This window comes from Castor canadensis, chromosome 14, assembly GCF_047511655.1.
Source record: "Castor canadensis chromosome 14, mCasCan1.hap1v2, whole genome shotgun sequence".
Lineage (NCBI taxonomy): Eukaryota > Metazoa > Chordata > Mammalia > Rodentia > Castoridae > Castor > Castor canadensis.
The window spans coordinates 662,127-676,898 of NC_133399.1; the positions used below are offsets into that span (position 1 = coordinate 662,127).

At 59.7% G+C, this 14,772-nt stretch overlaps 2 protein-coding genes across 2 annotated transcripts in view; one reads left to right on the forward strand and one right to left on the reverse strand.

The window, feature by feature from the left end:
- The window catches only part of LOC109686275 (microtubule-associated serine/threonine-protein kinase 3), a gene marked incomplete in the record, with an annotated part of 381,278 nt that overhangs the window by 350,693 nt on the left and 15,813 nt on the right, over positions 1-14,772 (forward strand).
- On the reverse strand, positions 249-14,759 carry LOC109683341 (coatomer subunit epsilon). Its single transcript, XM_074053543.1, has 10 exons — positions 14,580-14,759; positions 7,541-7,603; positions 6,305-6,405; positions 5,400-5,552; positions 4,143-4,196; positions 3,661-3,742; positions 2,502-2,657; positions 1,035-1,103; positions 503-577; positions 249-408 (listed from the first exon to the last, which is right to left on the reverse strand). Exons 1-10 carry the CDS (start codon positions 14,703-14,705, stop codon positions 361-363), a joined length of 927 nt encoding a protein of 308 aa, XP_073909644.1. The 5' UTR covers positions 14,706-14,759; the 3' UTR covers positions 249-360.

Sequence of the window (14,772 nt, forward strand, 5' to 3'; positions counted from 1 at the left end):
CCGAGTTTGAATCTTGGCACCTTTCATGATGGGTCATGGTGGACCTGCACCTCAGTTTCCCTGGATGCCAATCAAGGCTGCTCGGGGCCCTGTTGGGCACAGGCTGTGTGATGTGCAGCCCAAGAGGGCGGGGTTGGCAGCCATGTGAGCAGAGGGGGCTCCACACGGCTGCTGTTCCATCTGCAGACCCTCCCTCCAGCCTCTGTCACCGCCAAAGAGGCCGAGTGCAGCACTGGGTGGGGACACTGCAGAGTCAAGACGTTTATTGCCAGAAAAGGAGAGGAGCGAGACCCCAGCCCGGAAGACGGTGTGCGGTGCAGGCCTGGAGGCCCCGGCGCGGCGTCTGTGGGCTCTGTGGGCTCAGGCGCTGGGGGCATACTGCAGCACCAGCCGGTCAAAGTCGTTCTCCTGAAGCAGGAAGGGGACAGTGACAGGGAGCTCGTGAGCCTGAGCGCAGGCTTGGCCAATGCTGGTGAGGGCCGAGCCACCTGCACACACTCACCTTGGCCTGATACTCCTTGATGAACGGGTGCGACCTGTGGCCATCCTTTAGCTGGGACAGGTAGCGGTTTGTCACCTGGCGGCAAGCGGGGGTGGGGAAGAGGTTAACCAAACTCTGGGAGCCCAGGCAGCTTGGACCTGCAGGGCAGAGGCTGACTCTGCAAGAGGCTCAGAGAGGGCACAGGGGGGCACCACCTAGTGGGTCAGGAGAGGCCCCAGCCCCGGAGCGGGGTTGGACAGAGCGGGCACTAGCCCGGCAAGGGAGGTGGGCAGGGGAGGAGAGAATATCCTGGCTGCACTTTGTATGGTGACACACCCAGGATAGGGGACTAGAAACAGGCCAGGCAGAGCCCTCCACCAGGAGACCTCAGTCCTGGGTCTTTCCCTCCGTCCTGCGCCCACCCCACCCTGAAGGGGCACGGCCCAGGCTCAGGGGCCCTCCCGCTCCCGAGTCTGCTGGGTCCTTGGAGCAGACCACCAGTGCCTGGGCGGAGAGGGGACCACACTGCTGGCGCTGTGGGGATGGGTCCTACCTCAGGGGCTTTGCCCACATGCTGTGACAGGACAATGAGGTTGATCAGTGTCTCTGGGTGGCTGCTGTCCTGGAAACACAGGCCAGGTGGGTGGCAGGGTCAGCACCCTAGGCCCAAGCCACCTGTACTTCCCACCCTACCCCCCAACCCGACTTGGGTGACCCATGCAGGTGACCCCCTAAGCCAGGCTGCAGGACACAGTCACCCCCACCACTCTGCAATGCAGTGGCCTTAGGGTGACAGTGCCCAGGGGTGTGCATCCTGCTGCCCTGCTGCAGCTGATGCTGAGCCTCAGTTTCCCTCTGTAGAGCAGCCTGCGTCCTGCCCCTTCTGAGGCGCCAGGGCTGCACTTCCGCCTGTAGCCACAGGGCCCAGGCTAGGTGGTGACCTCACTGGGCTTCAGGACATGAGGCGCACAAGCCAGGGACACTGCCTGGAGCCACTGTGCCAGCTGGGACCTGGGCTGCTGCACAGGCTGAGCACTTCAGTGGAGGTTTGAATTCCCTGTACCTGTTTTTGCCACACCCATGGGACACGAGCTGGGCTCAGACACAGCAGTGGATGGGGACGCCAGGCACAGGGGGCACCTGGGACCCTGGCACTCGGGGCCATGAGTTCCAGGCCATTCCGGGCTACATGTTAACACTGTCCCTGGGCAAGAGGAGCACGGGCACCTCCAGACAGCAGTCAGGACAGATATGGGGCATCCCAGGCATGGGGACACAGGACAGCCACAAGTGGCATTTTGAGGATGGGAGCTGCGTAACTGGCATAGTGCAATGCCCCGTGGGGTGTCACGAAGCCCACAGAGGATGTGGCCAGACACCTGTCATTCTAGCCGTGGGGGTGGAGCGGTCACAGCCTGCCTCAGAGCCACAGTAGGCTAGGACCCCAACTGCCCGTCACAGATGCTGACAGCGGGCCTCGGCTGGGGCGCGGCTTGGTGGGCGTGCATGGTCGGCCCGCGCGAGGCCCCGGCACGACTATGTAGACATGGAGGGCCCTGCCCAGGACACAGCCCTCAGATGCCCATGCAAGGCCCTGGCCGTCCCCTCACAGCTTCAAGTGAGGCTGGCCTACTTGCCGCCAGGAAGCGCCTGCAGGCCACTGCCTCTCTTGCCTCCCCACTTTCCCCTTCTTTTCTTCCCGAGGTGCTGGGTTTTGAGGTGCCGGGCTGCAACAGGGCCTCCGCGGGCTCAGCAGGGCTCACTCCTGTCTAGCCGCACTCCAGGCCCGGGGTTCATCAGGATGAAAATGTTTCCCCACGTGGACACACGTCTGTCAGGGACACACGGCCACCCCCAGGAGAGGCCACTGCCTGCAGTCCCTCACCCCAGTCCCCACTGGCCGCGTGTGCCAGGCTCTGGTCTCCTGAGGCCCATGCTACCCAGCTCCTCCCCTCCTCCCCTCGGTGGAAGGAGCCAGAATCGGATCTCCACAGGCATTGGAACCCTCGTGACCGCCCACCTTGTCCAGGGCCTCTTGCAGGACGCCCTCGGCCGCCTCCCAGCGGCCCTGCGCCATGTGGCAGGCCGCCTGGCCATTGAGCAGCAGCATGGTGGGCGAGCACTTGTCGGCCAGCTCCTGGAAGATGTAGTAGGCATCCTGCAGCTTGTCACCACCCTGCGGGGACACCATTGCTTGTCATTGCTCCCACCCGGCCCCTGCCTGACACACTCTGTGGACACCAACCTAGGGTACTCAGCTCCCCACAGACCCCCCAACAGCCTGGTTCCTGCCCACAAGGTCCGAGGCATGTGGCCTGGGACACGCAGCCACTTCATACCTGGCTCGCCAGTGCTCAGTTCACAGACACGGGGACTGAGGCTCTCAGCGGCACATGTACTGCACAAGTGGCAGGACCAGGGCTGTGCTGACTACAGGCCACAGGGTCCATCAGAGGTGGTGTCTGCTCCATGACTAGCAGCCCTGACCTGTCCCCTTGCTGGTGACACAATGTGACACTCTCAGGGGGAGAACAACCCAGAGCTGGGTACGGAGGTGCAGGCCTGAGCTCCAGATACCAGAGCCAGGACTTTGAGGGCAGCATGGCATCAACGCCAGGCCGACCCAGACCCTGGCTTTAGGTAAGTGAATGGAGAAACCCATTCGTAAACACGTAAGTAGAGCTTTGTGAAGGCTGTCGCTTTGAGAAGGCTGGCGGGGCTGGCGGTCCCTGTGCAAGAGGCATTTGAAAAGCCAAGACAAAGCAGCTCAGGACGGGAGCCAATTCCCAGAGGCCGGAAAGGGGCGACTGTAGGGGGTGAGTGCCAGACGGGGAGGGAAAGGGGGCCGAGGACACCTTCCAGCTTTGGTGGGAACATGGACTGTCACAGTCTAGGAGCCTGGAGAGCAAAGCTGAGCCCCACAAACCCAGGGAGACGGGGAGGAGGCCGGCTGCCCAGTACACTGTGTCCCCTCCAGGCACAGCCAGGCCTGTGGTTCTGGACTCCCACCCATCTGCTCACCCAGGCTCTGCCAGGTCCCTCGGCTACGACAGGTGGCAGTGAGCCAGGAGGGCCAGGTCCACAGAATACAGTCCCCAGGGCAGTGGCCATGGGCGGCCAACTCTGATTGGCCACCCACAACTCTTGCCGCCAGCCCCCTGCATGGCCCCAGGGCTCACCACAGCCAGGTTGACCCAGGCGGTGGCCAGCTGGGTGAGGGTGGCATCCTCATCCTGGTCCTGCATTCTCTTCAGCTCCTTCCTATGGGGAGAGGGAGGTGCTGAGTGGCCAGGGCCACCTGGGGCCACCCTGGGGCCTGGCTGGGCACCTCTACCAGATGGGCCAGGAGGTGGCTGCCCCAGAGGGCACCAACGGTCCAGTGCAGAGCACAGCCCAGCCCGAGAGCAGCTCTCCAGCTGTGGATGACCGCACAAGGGCAGCCCCGAGGCTGCGTTCTAACAGCAACACCCGGTAGGGGACGTGCAGGCCCTATGGGCATCGTGCATAGTTAATTGTCCAGCTGTACTGCCCTCAGGGAGTTTGGCCCAATGTCCCCTCTGTGCCATCCTCCCCTCCTCCCCAGCTCACAGGGGAAACCGAGGCACGGGCAGCAGGGAGGGTGGGCAGCTGGGCAGATGCCATGCCCTGGGGAGGGGCTCACCTGGCGAGGTCCAGGCGGTCCAGCTTCAGCAGGATTTGCACTGTCATGGCTGTGCTGCGTGCAGGATGGGCATGGTGAGCAGTGGCTGAGACCCACGGCAGACTCCCCACCAGGGCCCACGCGTGGTCCCTCCCAAGAGGGATGCTGGTCCCTCACTCCCTGACTGAGCCTGCTCATACCCGGGGTCCCCGTGGGTCAGCAGGCTCCCAGCCCATGGCCTCCTGCTGGCCACACCTGCAAACGGGGATCGTGGGCTGGACTGGCTGCCTCTATCTTGAGGCAGGGGACTCAGGAGTGAGGTCCCTCGGGAGCTGCACCCACACCTCCTTTGGGATGGCGGGGCCAGGGCCCTAGGCCTCCTGGCATAGTGGCCTCCTCGGGCCATAAGGTACTGCTGTGCCACTTGTCCCGGAGCCCCACCTGGCAGGGCACACCCAGACTCCCCAGATCTGCACGGTTCTTGCCACTCTGCTCCTTTTCTGCAGGACTGGGGGGCGGGGGAGCAGCAGCCAGGGCCTCGTGCTCACCACTGGGCCACACTCTGGCTCTTCCCTGGTTCTAAACCACTGCGGTCCCTCTGTGGATAGGGATGGGCCAGGAAAACAGGAACCTCCAAGCCAGAAAAGGTGGGGAGGAAGGTGGCAGAGGGCCAGCTCACAGGGATGGACAGGTGAGAGCTGGAGCAGGGCTCTGAAGGGGGCTGGCCTGGGGGCCTGAGGCTGAAGACAAAGATGCTGTCTGCTGTGTGGGGGACTGGGGCTCTCAGCTCCGGGTGCCGTGTCCTTGGGGCACCAGACAGCCACGTGGATGTCCCCGGATAAGAGCGGGGACTGCAGCCCAATGGGAGGCCTGGCCTTTCTCCCAGAGCCGCCCCATTCACCATTCCCACGGCGACGGCCAGTGAGGCCCAGGCAGGCTAGACAGAGGGGCCACTCACCACTCGGCACTGCCCTGGGTGGGCTTGAATGTCCCCTTTCTAACTCATATTAAAACTAACTGCCACGACAGTCTTGAGTCGCTAAGGCCCTGCCCTTGAGGTGATGGTGCAGCCACTGTCCAGGGGGCAGCTGTGGTCACCTCCTCTGTCCTGCCCTTCCCCCATGTTGAGGACAAACCACAAAGGCCTAGCCAGGCCCGAGCCCTGCACACCTGTGCCACACCTGTGCTCTCTGCAACCTTCATGGCCTCTGGCACTCTGCTACAGCTCAGAAGATGGCCCAAGACAGTCCCCAGGGTGGGCGCAGTGGTGACACCTACCACTCCAGGCTGTCCCCCTGGTGCAGAGCACGCAGGGCAGCATCCGGGTTCTGGTCATGGAAGTAGATGGAGGCGGCCATGAGCAGGAAGGTAGTGTTGGTCACGTCCACGCTTCTGCTCATCTCCCGGTCTAGCTCAGCCACAATGGCGTCCCTGCAAGATAGGCTGCTCAGGGCCCAGCCCAGGGGCAGGAGAGGTGGCCTCGCCTTGAGGACGGGAAGGTCTCAGAGGGTGAGCCAGGCCCCCAGGGCACTTGGTGCAGGCGGCAGTGACAAGCAGCCCCAACAGGGGGTGCCGGCCCTGATGCCATGCCAACCTCGTCATCTTCCCGTAATGCACCTCTCACCCCTTACACAGATAGGGAAACTGAGGCCGGGGGAAGTGGGACCAGGTGCGCCAGGCCTCACGAGGGAAGCTGTGGTGTGGGAGGGGCACAGACAGCCTACAAGTGAGCCAACTTCCAGTTCCTGCGGTCTGAGTGCTGTGTGGCGAGCGCCATGCTGGGCTCAGGGCCTCCCAGCACCCAGGAGGCAGGGACCACCGAGAACACAGGGCCAGGGCACGTGCTGACGAGAGCACTGGAAGGTCAGGCCTTTGCAAGTGTGTGCCTTGTTCTTCCTGTGCAAGAGGAGGGGGTGCTCCTGGGACCCCATAGCACAACCCATACCTCTCCGAAGCCTGCCTGAGAAGACAGGTTGTATGACCTACACGCTACACGCCAGCGCCCCAAAGCCCTTGGAAGCAGGGCCATCACTGCCCTCACTTCAGGAGAGGGACACCGAGGCACCAGGTGGTGGGGCGGGGAGGAGGGACGCTCTGCCCTTCAGCCCCCAGGCTTAGGACCAACAGGCCTTGAGGGGATCCTGTGGCCTGGTCCACCCGCCCCAGGGCTGGGCCTCCCTCACCTGCGGGTCTCGCTGGCAAGGTACTCAGCAAATGTGCGCACGGCCTGGAGTTCGGGGGCCGCAGAGGGTCGGATCTCATCCAGGACCACGCCAAACTTCCTCTGTGACAGGGACAAACTGGATTCAGCCCTTGCTATGTCCTCTGTCTGCAGGCAGGAGGGGCCCTGCTCTGCCCTGGCCTGCCTAGGCCCTTTGACTCCGCCTGCATCATTCCCAGCACAGCACACAGTGGCACCTGTCACAGGCAGTACCTGTCAGGCCATGCTGCCCACTGCTCTAGCTGGGGGGCCCTAGCAGGTCCCTTCCCAGCTGTCCACCCCTGGTGGCAAGGGGCAGGTGGAGGTGGGCGCCCCTCCCGGGGCAGGGCAGTGTCAGCATGGAGGACAGGGACCTGGGCACAGGATTTTATGAAACAGGACGCCCCCACCCCATCCCATCTCTCTCTTGTCCAACGGGCTCTCCTCTGATGCCTGGCTGAGGCTGTAGTCACCTATGGAACTAGCAGGCCTGCCCCTCACCATATTCCATCCTGGATGGCTGACATTTCTATTGTCATTTTTTTTTTTTTTTGACACAGGGTCTCCTGTAGCCGGGCCTGGCCTCTCAGCTCTCAATCCTCCTGCCTCTGTCTACTAAGTGCTGGCGTGAATGAACACGAGAACACACTCTTACTGCATTACCAGCACAGAGATGCATTTAAAAACATTAGTGAAGCCAGGCATGGTGGCACCCCCCGAAATCCCAGCACTCAGAAAGCTGAGGAAGGAGAATTGCTGGAGCCTTAGTACGTGATGGAAGCTGCAGACCAGAGTTAGCAGCGATGTGCCACTCTGGTGTGCGGGCAGAGGACACCTGCTCTCCTATGGCCGGCTACACTGCTCTGTGCACCCGAGACTGCAGTAAGGCTACACTGACGAGCTATTTAAAACCACATTTCGGGGACTGGGGTGCCACTCAGTGGTGGATCTTGGGGCGTACGTGTGAGGCCTTGGGTTCATTTCCAGCACCACAAAAAAAAAAAAAAAAAAAAATCAAGAAACCCCAACACAGGCCTCCTGGACCGGCTGCCCAGGCCCAGGCCCAGGCCCAGGCCCTTGGTGACACTAGTGGTGGCCACTCCAAGTGCTGGTGGACCCTGCAGGTCTGGGTCCCCTGCTTTGTCCACAGTTGCTCCCTCAGCCCTGCAGCCCCGGCACGTTTCGGTCAGTACCCCGTCCTGGGGCTTGCCATGCTCACCTGTGCAAGGTATGCTCTGTACAGGAAGACATCCCTCTCCACTTCTCTCTCTGGGCTTGACAGCTGTGGGGACACAGGAGGGTCAGGACAAGCAGGGTGAAGTGCACGACAGCCACACGGGGCCACCTTGGAGACCCAGAGCTGGCAGACTCCCCAGCAGGGTACAGTCTGAGACCCAGCTCAGACCTCAGTTGCCTGTGACCCCAGGTGGCCCAAGGGTAGCCCCAGCTGTGGGTGCCACTGTGTGGAAGGCCCTGACGTGGCCCTAGAGGCTTGATCATCACCCCAGCTGTACCAAGCTACAGAGATGGCACCTCGAGTGCTGCACTCGCGGCCGCTCACACTCCCGCCTGCTTTCCTTTCATCATGGCCTTTTCTTTGAGACGTGGTCTCACTATGCTGCCCAGGCTTGGCCTTGAACTCCAGATCCTCTTGCCTCGGTCTCCCAAGTGCTGGGATCACAGGTGAGGCCACCGCACCCATATTTCCCTCCGCTCTTTAAAAACGACACAAAGAAATGACCCAAACATAGTATGCACATATGAATAAATAAATAAGTAGAAACGACACACACTGGAGACGAAAGCCCACCTTGCTCAGCTGCTCTGCCCTGCCATGTCCCAGCGAGGGCCTTTCTGGGAGGCCCGGCTTGGTTACCCCACATCAAGGACCTCTGCCTCCCGCCCAGGCCTGGCAGCACCCTGGGGTCCATGAGGACCCGGTCTGCAGGCCTCAGTGCAGCCACTCCGAGAGTCAGGCACCGGGAGGGAGGGGAACTCGTGCAGCACGTGCCACGGGACTGGGAGGAAGCTGAGTCCCCATCAGGCGGGAGGCTGGGGCGCTGGCTCAGAAGAGCAGCTGGGATGGTCCCCAGAGTGCTGGCTGACATCCTGGGGAGCGAACAGTAGCACAGTACAGCTCAGTGCAGGGCTCAGGGACCATGGCCCAGGCCATCTGGGGGTGGGAGAGGAAAGTGCTTGTGGGAAGGAAACCTGCCACTTCCAGGTTGCCATACCAATGGCCTCCAAAACCACAGTGCCTGGACAGGCCTGCAGTGAGTGGCCTGTCAGCTCCCTGCGCACGGGGACAAGTTCCCAGCAACGCACAGCTGGGGGCACAATAGGACCACCCATTCCCAGCTCCCAGGCCCTGGGCCTTTTCCCTAGCGTGGGGGAGACTGTAGGCAGTGAATGTGTCCTTGTCACAGGCCAGGGGAAGCCTGGCCCCACCCAACTCAGGTGGGTGTCACCAGGAGCCCAGCAGCTTCTGTGTAGGCCTGGTGCCCGTGACTTGGAGCATGGCATCTTCTAAGCAATTGTCACTCAGACGACCTGCAGAGGTGGACACCAGCAAGGACAATAGGCTGCGATCCCCACACCATCCTCACTAAAAACAAAAAAGAGCTGGGCCTGATGGCCAGTCAGCAGACAGAGGCCTCGAGTTTGAGGCCAGCCTGGGAAAACTTAGCGAGACCCTGCCTCAAAAACAAAATACAAGCTGGGCGCTGGTGACTCACACCTGTAATCCTAGCTACGCAGGACACGAGACATAAGGAGGACCGAGGTACAAATAGGCAAGACCTTATCTCAAGAAAACCCAACACAAAACAGGGCTGGCAGAACGGCTCAAGTGGTACGACGCCTGCCTAGCAAGCATGAGGCCCTGAGTTCAAACCTCAGTACTACCACAAAGACGAAACAAAGGGCTGTGTGCAGCCCACGGGGTAGAGCAGCTCATGGAGTGGCCTGGGGTCCCACTCCAGCACCCCAAGAAAAGACAGATGCTGCTGGCTCTTGGTGTCTGGGGGCAGGACGCAGTGTAGCACTGGAAGGGTCCCAGTAGGGTCAGGGCCAACTTGGCCTGGTTTGGCCCGTGTTTTTTTGTACCTTATGAGAGAATCTTCCATCTGACAGGGGACAGAAAACCCGCTGAGGGCTGCAGTGTGGGCCCGGCCAGCTGGCCAGGGCAGAGAAGGAAGGTTTGTGGGGACAATCAAGGATATATATACCCAGATGTATGGACACAGAAAGTTTTCTGAGCCAGGATCTCGATGTGGAGCCTGGGCAGCCACTGAATTCCCAGGTCAAGCGATCCTCCTACCTTGGCCTCCAGAGAAGCTGAGTCACGGGATCCCGGCCCCGCAACCCAGCTCACCGCAGTGCCTGGCCCACGGCAGGGCCCAGCGGGATGCACTAGGCCCACAACTGCTTCTAGGAACATCCAGGGTGGGGTGTGGCTCAAGTTGTGGGCCAGAACCACCTGCCTGGAAGGGACAGGAGAGCCGGGGTCGCACACAGCCCCAGCCCAGGCCTGTGGGGCTGGAATGAACATTCCAGGAGCTGGCAAGTCTGGCCAGGAGCTTGACTGGGACCTGGCCAGGAGGCCCTTGCTAAGTGCTGGGCCACCAGAGGCGGTGCATTTCCGGGCAGGTCCCTCGCTGTTCACTGGGGCAATGGACCCTGGGAAGCCAGCCTGGTGGGCACTATAGGTTCTGCCTGTCCCTGTTGCAGGAACCCAGCAACACAAGACAACAGTGCCTTGGGCTGTGTTCCTGTTGGCGGCTCAGGTCCTGTGGGTGGCCCTGGAGACCACTGTCTCATGAGCACCACGGGGGCTGAGGCATTGCGCAGGCCTCAACTCCACAGCGCAGTCCACAGAGGACAACTGCCCGGGGGGGCCCCACCTCCTGCCATCCCTTTCCTTCATGGTTCTGTGTGGCCACAGAGTCGCCCAACTACACAGTATCTGTTTTTAGCCTTGGCCCAACATCTGGGTGGTGCCTGCCACCTGGTGGACACTTGATAAGTGTTAGTGTGTGTGGCAGGGGGAATGCCACACTGGTGACAAAGCGCTGTGACCAATGAAGGATAAAGGCACCGTATGCTGTGGGAGCCACCCTGGGGGACCTGTCTGAGGTTGCCGCGGCCACAGGTGGTTTAAGACATTAGAAGTGCGCCGTGTCAGTCCTGGAGGCCAGAAGTCCACAAAAAGAAGTGGCAGGGACAATGTCTTGGGGTAGCGGCCCTCCTGACGCCCCTGGGCCGTGGCTGCAGCCCTCCGATCACACGTCTGTCTCCAGCTGGCTCAGATCTCCCTCTGCCGCTCTTGGGAGGACAAGTGGCATTGGACTGCCGGAACTCAGGGATCCCAGATGGCCGCACCGAGAGACCCCGGTCTTCTTCCACACAGCCTCGTTCACAGGGTGCACCTGTGTACCCCGAGCCCAGTCCAGGGGACAAAAAGGGGTCAGGAGGCCTGGACCAGGTTGGAGCACATGGAATGGCTAGGCAGGGATGGCAGTGCCACACCTCTGGAACTTGGGGAAGAACATCTCCCTGTGGTGACAACACCCCTACAGAGGGCACAGATCTGGGGACTGGGGGCTCGCCACTCTGATGTCTACATCTTTACCTTTGTGGCTGTCCAGGTCACCCTGGTTCTCGTGAGCTTCGGTTTTACTGTGCAAGAAAATCAACCTTGTGTTGCCAGGGTGTAGCCGACCAGCATATTGTTGGTATAGACGAACGGCTTACAGCAGAGGGCAAAAGACAGACTGTGAGGGTAACACCGACTCTCCCACTGATCCCGTAACAGGTGTCATCATTTCCACGGGACAGAGGGGAAGCTGAGGCTCAGAGAGGCGCAGTGACCCAGCACTGAAACCTGAGCACAGTTCTGGCTGGCTCTTCCCCATGGGCAGTGCCTGGCCAGAGATGCGCACAGTCCTGGCGGCGAGGGAGGGGGAGAAAATAAGTCCCCACCCTGACATCCACACCACTGTCCCTAGAGGTGTGAAAAGGTGGTATTACGTGACAAAGAGACTTTGCAGATGTGACTAAGGTTACAGACCCTAAGAGGCCAGGCCGGACAACCCAGATGGGCTCAATCGGATCATGCAAGTCAGCCAGGCTGGGTGGCCACACCCGTGAACCCGGCCCTTGAGAGGCGGGAGGATGGAGAGTCCCTGGCCTGGCTACACAGTGAGACCTTATCTTAAAAAAAAGAAAAAAATATACATATATATATACATTTTTTTCCTAAATGGCACCTGTACTGAACACGTACAGACTTCTTTTGCGTGCCCAGAATCCCTAAGTAGTGCGGGACACCTGCTAGTTACAGAGCAATGACACCATGAGGGGATTACAAAGTCATCCATGGGCCATTTCCAGTGATGGGAGGACATGCATGGGTGACACACGCACACTGATCAGACTGGGAGTTTTCAGCTGCTCCATTTCCAACCTGGGCCAGTTTGCCCCTCTCAAGGTCACCTGGTAGTCTCCTGCTCCCAAGGCCACTATATTGAGGCTGAACTTACCGTGGCCACCGGCCACCACAGCACACTGTAGCCCTGAGCTCCAGGGGCCTCCATGTCAGCCTCCTGAGGAGCTGGGACCGCAGGCACAGTGCATGTGGCTTTGTTTGAGGTTTTGTCCCCGTCACACACACGCAAGATGACAGCGCATAGAATGCTAGCTTCTCTCCCTCAGAGGTCAAGTTTCTTCCAACCCAAGCAAGCCCACCAGCATCGGGAAGGCCTGCCCCCCAGCCTGGTACACTGACAACCACCTTTGGAATACAAATCACACCTGCATGGCTGGCCAGGCCTCACCGCACCATCTTGGCCCCCCTCGCTCATGCTTGGCAAGCACTCTGTGGCTGAGCTGCCCCTCTTACATCTCAGTGTCCCCAAGCTTGGCCCGCTGCTGCACCTTCTCAGCAATCCACAGGGCCAGCTCGGGTCCCAAGGCACCGCGAGGGGCCTGGCTTGGCCTGGTCACTCCCACGGGAGGCAGGGCCCACCGTGATTTTTTGACCCAGGACGTTTTATGCCCCTCACCACACAGGGCCACCTCAAGTTCTAATTATGTATTTGCCACTCCTGTACTTGCTTACTGCTTCTGTATTCATTTTGGGGGTGCTGGGGATGGAGTCCAGGGCCTTTGCTCATACCAGGCAAAGACGTACCCCCCCTCCCAGGCTGTGACAAGGGTCAAACAAAGGCCCTGTCACAGTCACTGTACTTATGCAAGTGACAGCAGGATCCTATCCATCCTCAGAGATCTGGAAGGGACATCCCTGCTGTCCCTTCTCCACCCAGGCCTCACGCGGCCACGCTCAGAGCTGCCACTGTTACTCGGCCACTTCCCAACTTCACTTTCTGGTTCGCTGTTATCCCTGTCACTAGGCTGAAGTTCTGAGAGAGCTGAGAGTTCTAACTGGTCTCAGAGCCCAGCCTGAATACAGCGCCAGATCTGCCCAGATCGAAACTCCAAGGAGGAGTGAGTGAGCGAGTGCTATAAACGAGCAAACTGCAGGACGAAGAACCAGGCTAGTGGACAGAGCTGCTCGGGAAGGCCAATTCCCAGTCTGAGCCCCTCGTGTTCCTATCAAGTAACAATAAGTGACAGGTGGCACTCTCAGTCACAGAGCAGACGGAAGGGCAGATAAAAACCTTATATGTTGGTGGTACTGCGATTCGAACTCAGGACCTTGCACTTGCTAGGCAGGTGCTCTGCCACTTGGGCCACACCCACAGGCCTTTTTGCTTTACTTATTTTTTTGGATAGGGTCTCACATTTACACCCAGGCCAGCCTGGACAACGATCCTCCTGTTTATGCTTCCCCTGTAGCTGGGATGACAGATATGTGCCACCACACTCAGCTTTTTATTGGTTGAGATGGGGTCTCACTCTTTGCCCAGGCTGGCCTGGAACTGCAATCCTCCCAATCTCCTCCTCCTTCCCAAGTAGCTGGGATTACAGGTGTGTGCCACTGCCACGGGCACAAATAGGGATTTTTTGAGCCAGGTGTGGTACCTCACCCCTGTAATTCCAACACACCAGGGAGGTTGAGCCAGGAGGCTCACAAGTTCCAGGCCAGCGTGGGCGGAGGAGAACTAGGCAGTTAGGAGACCTGATGGCTGAGGACCGTGGCTTGGATGTTGATAAAGGATCAGATCCTAGGCTGCTGATGTTTAACAAAATGACTTGTGCCACACAGCACAGTCTTGCTGACCTGCAGCTTCTGGAGCTCACAGAAAATAACAGCCTCAGTCTGACCATCCAAGGCCAAAACTCCCCTGCCTAACACGTGGGAGGAGATGATAACATGGAGCCCAGGCCAAGAATTAATGACACGTAACCCAGTTTCCTAGGACTGACCATCCCTACCCTGCAGACCCCAAAAAAGCTTGAGGTCCTGGGACCCCAGTACAGCTCCCTCTTGATTCGGACCCCCCTCCTATTAAGGGGCACCTTTGCTTTGTACAGCTGGCTCTGGGTCCTAATAAAGTTTGCTTCTCCTGCTTGTCTGTCTTGGTAAATTCCTTTATCAACCCATAGAACCCAAAATCCACGACACCCAGTCTCAAAAACGAAAGAAAGCCCGTGCGTTATCATGAAAGTCTGTGATCTCGAGATCAAGTTCAATATGGGCAATGATATCGAGACCCCGTGTCAAAATACAAACAAAATGGGCAGGGGACAATTTGGTGGGACTCTTCAGCGAGGGTAGAGCACATGACCAAAGTACATTGCATGCATGTATGGAAACCTCGTAATGAGTGAAAGCCATTTAAAAAATTCCCAAAAGCCGGGCGTTGATGGCTCCCACCTGTAATCTCAGCTACTTAGGAGGCTAAGACCGGGAGGATCGTGGTTCCAGGCCAGCCTGGGCAAGTAGTTCCTGAGACCCGCCCCCCCCTCCCCCCCACACCACCAATATTCAAAATAACCAGAGAAAATTGGGCTGTTGGGGTGGCTCAAGTGATAGAGCACCTGCTTTGCAAGTGCAAAGCCCTGAGTTCAAATTCCAGTCCCCCCCCAAAAAAAAAAAAGTACAGTAACGCAAACACCTCCCTCCCTCCCTCGTCTTCCAATAAATAACACAAACTGCTACCAACGATTACGCTCACTACCCAGGGCAGAGGCGCGCGGGGCAGACGCGGCAAGAAGAGCAAAGGCTTTGAGAAGTGACCGGCCGCCACCTCGAAGCGTCCTCCGCCCCCAGCGTCCCCCCCCCAGCGCCACCCCACCTTCACCCGCTGCGCCTCGTTGATGCACTGCTGGTAGCTGCCGATGTAGAAGGCGTTCTTCACGTCGAACAATTCATCCACCTCCCCAGAACCACCGGGGACCGGGCCGGGAGCTGGTGGAGCCATGTCGCGGTCTTTCTCACCCGCAACTCTTCCTGAAAGACACGTAGAACGGAAGTAGAGCCCCTGCGGC